General features: G+C 31.7%; 1 protein-coding gene across 1 annotated transcript; it reads right to left on the minus strand.

Moving 5' to 3' along the window:
• Positions 1 to 4511: 4511 nt before the first annotated feature.
• LOC134271180 (uncharacterized) lies at positions 4512 to 7643 on the minus strand. The gene is made up of 4 exons (XM_062753427.1): positions 7543 to 7643; positions 6819 to 6936; positions 5914 to 6040; positions 4512 to 4557 (listed from the first exon to the last, which is right to left on the minus strand). Exons 2-4 carry the CDS (start codon positions 6901 to 6903, stop codon positions 4533 to 4535), a joined length of 237 nt encoding a protein of 78 aa, XP_062609411.1. The 5' UTR covers positions 6904 to 6936; positions 7543 to 7643; the 3' UTR covers positions 4512 to 4532.
• Positions 7644 to 7921: the final 278 nt, after the last annotated feature.

Raw genomic sequence — 7921 nt, forward strand, 5'->3', positions numbered from 1 at the left:
GAACACGATATAAATCCATTTATCACAGCGCCCCACGCGGTATGATGCGCGCGCAATATACGCGCAGAGCATTGGAGCAGTCAATTATCAACTACCCTCAAAGATACACGTCTTAATTTGAGTGCTGCTTAATTGGATTAATATTTTCAAATAAGCGGCGTGCATAGTTAATGAGTATCTATGCACGTTTGGCGGATTTAGCTTAACACATATCATCTTGACTTGCGCCGCTGTTAACAGGGCGCAACTCGAACATGATTGCGTGGATAATTCTGGAATGGAGTACAAGGAACTTGTACATAATTTACATTGAACATTGATTGATTTATTCGAATATTGATTGGCTTAACATGAGCATACAATACTTTGATCTGAATGAACTGAATATTGATTTGTTGAATATTGTTTGAACATTGATTGATCCAATTGAATATTATTGATCGAATTAAACATTCATTGATTGAATTGAACATTAATTGATCGTATTGAACATTGATTGATGAATATTGATTGATGCATAAGGCTGACGGAACTGCAGTAACTTTGAAGCTAAACGTCAGTCTTATCCTGTAAAACTTTGACCTGTGTACAGTTAATATTGATTGATTGATTGTTTGTTTGTTTGCTTGCTTGCTTTTATTGGAGGTGTGCCAAAAACCAACTCGGTCGGCACCCACTGAACACGTGTATTTTTCATAAATTGATTTGAACCAGCCGTGGCCATTAAATGCCAAACTTAAGAAATAAATAATTAGGAAACATTAAATTCACTGTTGTTTTTATGTGGAGTCTGTGATAATCGGATTTATGCAGTGAATACGATATAAATCCATTTATCACAGCGCCCCACGCGGTATGATGCGCGCGCAATATACGCGCAGAGCATTGGAGCAGTCAATTATCAACTACCCTCAAAGATACACGTCTTAATTTGAGTGCTGCTTAATTGGATTAATATTTTCAAATACCCTCCCTTTCCAATCCCTAATTTCTTGAATTTGTTTTCTGTGTGTTGAGTTTTTCTTTTCAGGAAAGATACTGAAGGTTTGGAGCCACGACTCATTCTAAGACGTTGCCTATCCATGTCCGACTTCCCCCCTCTTTCGATGAATTACATGCCAGTGTGATGGACAGTGCCAAGGACCATGAGGAGGAGTTTCACTTATCCAATCATAATAACACTTGCCGCTGTAAACAGGGCGTAGCTGTTGTTTAGGATTATCATCAATCTTCTGCACAGCAGCATCGTCACGGCTGGCCTTATCTGCACCCAGTATTGAATTATGCTACGTATATAACATTGATACCTAAGAGCCAATTGCTGAAAGGCGGATTTAGCTTAACACATATCATCTTGACTTGCGCCGCTATTAACAGGGCGCAACTCGAACATGATTGCGTGGATAATTCTGGAATGGAATACAAGGAACTTGTACATAATTTACATTGAATATTGATTGATTTATTCGAATATTGATTGGCTTAACATGAGCATACAATACATTGATCTGAATGAACTGAATATTGATTTGTTGAATATTGTTTGAACATTGATTGATCCAATTGAATATTATTGATCGTATTGAACACTGATTGATGAATATTGATTGATGCATAAGGCTGACGCAACTGCAGTAACTTTGAAGCTAAACGTCAGTCTTATCCTGTAAAACTTTGACATGTGTACAGTTAATATTGATTGATTGATTGTTTGTTTGTTTGCTTGCTTGCTTTTATTGGAGGTGTGCCAAAAACCAACTCGGTCGGCACCCACTGTACACGTGTATTTTTCATAAATTGATTTGAACCAGCCGTGGCCATTAAATGCCAAACTTAAGAAATAAATAATTAGGAAACATTAAATTCACTGTTGTTTTTATGTGGAGTCTGTGATAATTTATCATAAAACTCTGAATGTAAAATGAATTCATGTTTCTGACTTTTTTTATGCTTCTCTTATTTGTTTGTACCAGCTCTTTTGAGAAAACTCTTTATATTCGGAATGCTTAAAATGGGATGATGTGAATATTGCTCTTTATTTAAGATTTACGTCGTATTTTAACGAAACCAAAATTTCATGAGATAGAAGATACATTAGTGTTTCATTCACTTATCGTAAATAAAATACATACCTTACAACACTTTCAAAACACGTCTTTACTTTCGAGATAGCACGTGTTTATTGTCAATCAAGGTCACTAAAGCGCTTGCGGTTGTAAACATAAAGCCTGGACACGGTAAGAAAGACAGAGTTGTTGATCTCGCTATGTCGCCCAGAGTATGGACAATACATTAATCTTCAATTATGTAAAGAATCATTAGAAACAGAAACATTTCTGTTGGCAAAATTTTAATAATTAAATAAGAATTATTCGGAACTGCTTAAAATCCGGAACTCCTTAAAGCACTTTATTAAATCTTGATTGTTATATTCAAATAATTTTCAATAAAATAAACTTTGATACCACGACAACCAGATAAGTAAGAAAAAATGATTGTATAGATTCTTCCTCAGAATTTCTTAGATATTTTTGCCTTTAAAGTCTTGGATATTCTTACTTCATCAATTAATAGCACGAGAATAGATATGAATGAATATTGACATTCATACTTACTTAAATTATTTAAAGTGATCTTCCGTGCACTTAAACTCATTAAGATATAACAGAAGTTAAAAAAAAAAATTTGGGGGAGGTATTGTCCGCTGCCAAGGGGACAAAAATTTATATAAAACTTTCAATTTGAAGACGCAGTTCTGTACATGTACATATAATTATTTCGTCAAAAAAGTGGAATGATAAATGTTGCTAGTAATTTGCATATAGTGAATGTTTCTTTAGACAAAAATTATATATATATTATATATATAGCCCTTTTTTATTAAAAAAAAGTTTTGATAAAAAGAAGTAATTTTAATTTATAAGTTAATTTACCAGAGTGAGCATTGTTAATATCAAAGTTATTCTCGAATAATTTCTTTTACAATTCATGAAGGGTAAGAATGTTTTGGGAAAAAAGTTTGACTGGACTATCCAATTATTCTTACGACAATAATTATTTTTTCAACTAGTTTCAATTTTTGCTGTGAATATCTCAAGATCATTAAGATTAAATTTAATTTTTTTGACTCTTCAATCCTGGAGCTGTATAAATTTCAGTTTAACAAATATAAGGCGATTCCTTATCAAAATTAACCGTTTTGTCGGATTTTATCCTATAGCACGTACAAACTTCTTAACCTGGCTGGTAAGAACAAGTTTATGACGGAATTAAATAATATAAGTTTGTTACCTCAACGAAAACAAACAAACAAAACAACCAAGATTTTACCAAAATCAAAAGCTTAAAAGCTTTCAACTTTATACATAACCATTCCCAACGATTGCTTTCTGATATCTTTAACAACTGCTTTTTCAAAAAAAGGACCTCAATCGTAAATTTACTTACTTTGCCATTTGTCATTTCAAAATTATTTTGTTTAAAAACATTCTATATGTATACACCAGTACACTGAAGTTGACATCAAAAAGATACTTGAGTCCCTGATCAACAAAATCTAGGTTGCTTTTGGAGACCAGGTCTCTTTTCACAATCTACTGGAATACCTATGGGTACCAATTGCGCCCCGGTATTAGCAGACCAATTTTTGCATTTATATGAAGCAAAATTTGTCCAAAATCTTATGCTTAAAAAAGGAAATACTTGCTATGACCTTCAAATCGACATTTAGATATATAGAAAACGTAGATATATACTATCTAAATGATATGAAGAAAATAAAGAGTCTGACATATCTGTTTCAGCTTTGGATATTTTTACTTGAAAAAGACGTTTAATGTAATTTAACCAAGCTTTATGATAAGCGTGTTGACATTAACTTTTCAATCGTCAACTTCCCATTCTTACGCAGCAATATACCTTCATCACCTGCAAACAAGGTTTGTATCTCTCCGTTGATTCGATTCGCAAATGCACGATCTACGTAGATCTACGAAGAATTTCTAAAACGAGGTATATTATCATTGACAAGCAAGTTGATGAAACAAGAATATCAGCAGTCTCGTAAAATCTATGGTCGATTCAATGATCTTGTCCTCAAATACAATTTATCATTGAGTCAAATGCTGACTTCCGTTTTTATACTAATTGTTAGGCCATTATTTACACACTGAATTGACAAAATATTTCCCCGTTATTCCCGATCATGACAAGCAGCACACGGCGAGTGTGACCTGTCGGCTGAGGATGTTCATTCCACCATGGCACCTGATCCCACTTCTGATGTTTTGGAGGTCCGTCTTTGCTTCGCTCCTATTCTGTATTGTTTTATGGACTTTTGAGCTCGAACATTATTCGTTATCTTCATACTGTATATTTCATTTAGATAGAATGATATCTTTAAGATAAAATTTTAAACAAGTCTCTTTTGGTCATTTTACAAGCCCTAAATAGCAGGCTCAAACATCTTCGTACCAGTCTTCAATTATAATTAGAAAAACAATCAAAAACATCATTTTTTTCATTTATTTTATTCAACCATTCAGAGATGAAATGAGTCTGCAAAAGAAAATAAAAATTTTTCAATATGATTGTAGGAAATTCAGAACCATTTAATATTTGGTCTGTTTATTTGCCTTTCTGCAAATTTTTTACTTTGCCCTAAAACTTTGAGCTGTGGGAAGCATGGTTTTCTTAATTCTTATTTTAATTATTCTTGTGACAATACATGAACCTATCTTTGGGTGTGGAATTTGATCTTTGAATTTGATGTTTTCTTGAGGGAAAAAATCGTTAATATTGATAAGGACGTTCGAGTTATGCATGCTAGGGCTTTTAGCTTTCAAATTAAAGTATTTTCCTTATCACAAGATCTCTTTAGGTAGCAACATTTTTTTTACCTCACAACTCCCTTGGAGTTTGTTTAACTTATAAAACAATTAACTGTACATTAATTTACATTGATATTACAACTAACATAGAAGTTTCAATATTTTAATGAAACGGTTTAACTTAAAGTGTGGGTAAAATAAAAGACTGGAAATTGAATTTGTTTTGAAAATAAAAATGTCTTGGATTTTTTTTTCATTAGTGACATTTAGATACGATAGTATTGTTCTTCTGCCTTCCTCCGGGTCAATATTCAAAATTTAACATATTCGATGAATTTTTAATATTTTTATAGATAATAATATGGATTTTCATAAAACATTACATATTTGGGAGGTAACTCTAAAATTTTGGTAAAACTTGTGTTTTTCACTATAGAAATCAATGGGAAACATTTTTAAAACATCCCTGCGTGACACAAAAATTCCTTTTTACAGGTAATATGGACTGTTATTTCACAAATTTATACGAAAGCTTTTTGTGTGACACGGGGGGGGGGCATATGTTTATTGACAAAAAACGACAAAAATGCTTATTTTTCACCAATTTCAAAGCGATTTAGAACTGAAACATTATATTTTATAAATATATTTATGTTTTATTTATTTGCCTATAACATAAGAAAAGATATAAGGAACATTTAATCATATCCAAAACTATTTCAAAATATGATGATGCCTGAAAGTCCAATTTCAATGGAAAATATCGTCAACCCCCTTTTTTCAAGAGCTGGATTTATGAATAATTTACTATTTAGCGCTGGTACTGTTCTTTGTATAAAACAAAGAATTTATGGCCAAATTGCTATTTATATTGAATTAAAGGGTTGTAAAATGTAGGCGGGAATCGAGAGTTAGCGTGCGTATTTCTTTAAAAAATATGAAATCACAAATACGAGTATGTGTTGATAATAAAGATAAAATTAAAACGTTCGATTCTCGTTAAAGAAAAGGTAAAATCAAACAAATTTCACCTTTTTACTGTATAATTAACATTATTTAGAAGCTTTTAATTAGCAAAACTTACGTTGAACAAGCAGTGCCGCAAACGAGGCTACCGATGCCAGCAACGACGCTTTTGCAGAGTGTTTCACAGGCACTTTGTTCCATGTCGGGGGTGACGAGGTGTTTAAGCTGGTCAACTACATGGTTGACTGAAAAATAAAATACGACATCTTACTATACTCTCACCGTACCTCGTTGAATTCATTGCTGGCGTGTTTTTTTTTTTTCAAATTGCAAATTATTTGTAAATTTATGTGGACGGTAACCGTTCAAAACAATTTCGCATCATTTGCCATCAACCATTTTGCGGCGAGTATGAATTATTTTGTGCAAACAGATATTGTTTGAATTTTGGAGCAAGGACTCTTTCTAGGACACAGAAAATGCATTTTAAATTGATTTGAAATTGATTGTTTAAGTACTTTTAATATTACAAAATACATGAATTATTTTAAATATTTAGCTATATATTCATAGACAAAATTATTTGTGCACACGTATACTTTAATTTAAAAATTGAAGATTTTGTTTTCTTTACTAATACAGTGTATAGGCAATTCTTAGTACAAATAATTAACCAATAAAATGTTTTCTTTGGTTGAAAGAAAGGGAATAAATAATACAGTTGTTGAAAAAAAAAACCCGCAGGTTATGTTAATTTTCCCTGCAAAGGCTGTAATGTTGTTTTATTATTTATATTTTTAACGGTAGAGGTATCCATTTGTTAAATTATTAAGGAGGTGAACACTTTTATTGTTATTTTTGTCATTGTATGTTACGTTGATGGAAGAGCCACTACTCAGAAATCGGTGGTGATACATGTATGTATAGCGGTGTTCTGTGACTAATAAACTAATAAACGAAGATGTTTTTTTAATAAAGGAGATAATATTCAATGGATAAAAATATATAACATTTAATGTTTACCATTGACGAGCCATCTCTTGTCAACCTCAGATGGGGCAGTAAACACGTAAGGGAGCAGACACAGGAGGAAAAGTACGACCTTCATGTTTTCTCGCTCAAGTACAATGTACAACTGATTCTGTAAGCGGTATAAACATAGTTTACAGCATTTTGTCTCAGTTATTAAGCTAGAAAGACTTCAAAATAAGGCTTAGAGTTGCAATTTCAAAATCCAATATCTTTTATGGTTTGGAATGATAGACAGAAGATAGAAGTTTGAACTTGTAATAATTATTCCAGCTATCTCGGTCTTAAAAAAAGAAAATAAAAAAAATGTATGACTTGCTTATTTACTGTAACATAAATCAAATAAGTAAAATTTGTTTGTTTTCTTTAACGTTATTTATGCATTTGGAATATATACTTGCAAGTGTTAAATAATTACTGAGTATTTTAACGAAAATTCAATAAAAAAATTCATATTCATTACTTTTAGTCTTAAAAAACTACATGTATAGCCTTTTTCTCGTGATAATTCTAAAATTTTAAAGTGTAGTCCGAAAAAATATATTTATCATCAAATTCTTTCAGCATTGTTTACGACTGAGATTATTCTCGAGAGGGATGTTAAACTACATACAATCAATCAATCGATTGATTTTATAAGTAAGTAGAAATATTTTCTAATGAAACAATCCAGAAAAAATATAAACATGACTTATAACAAATAAATTTAAATCCATACCTTCTCTGAAGTCTAGAAATGACCTAAGGTATACTAGGAGTAGACTCTATTATATAATAGGTCGGTATCTTATCTCTCTAGGACGATTCATGGGCCGATGCCAAGAGGTCAGTTGCCCAATTTACACGTTCCTATTTCCTTCTTTTTTTTTCTATATAGATTCAAACTGATTATGTTTAGAGCACGCGTGACTATCTTGTACCTACTGACCTTCACCAAGTAAGGAATTGAGTAAAAAAAACTTGTTTACAGTTTTCATGCAATACAAATAAAATCTTTTTGGTACCATCTGATTAAAAATATTCAATATATATAGTAGTAAGACCTCTGTCGTTAATATTGTTTTACAAAAGTTAAAATTAAAAAATCTTAGAACTCT

The sequence above is a fragment of the Saccostrea cucullata genome, unplaced genomic scaffold, assembly GCF_032062105.1.
Source record: "Saccostrea cucullata isolate Sc308-1 unplaced genomic scaffold, CSIRO_AGI_Scuc_v1 ctg8676, whole genome shotgun sequence".
NCBI lineage: Eukaryota > Metazoa > Mollusca > Bivalvia > Ostreida > Ostreidae > Saccostrea > Saccostrea cuccullata.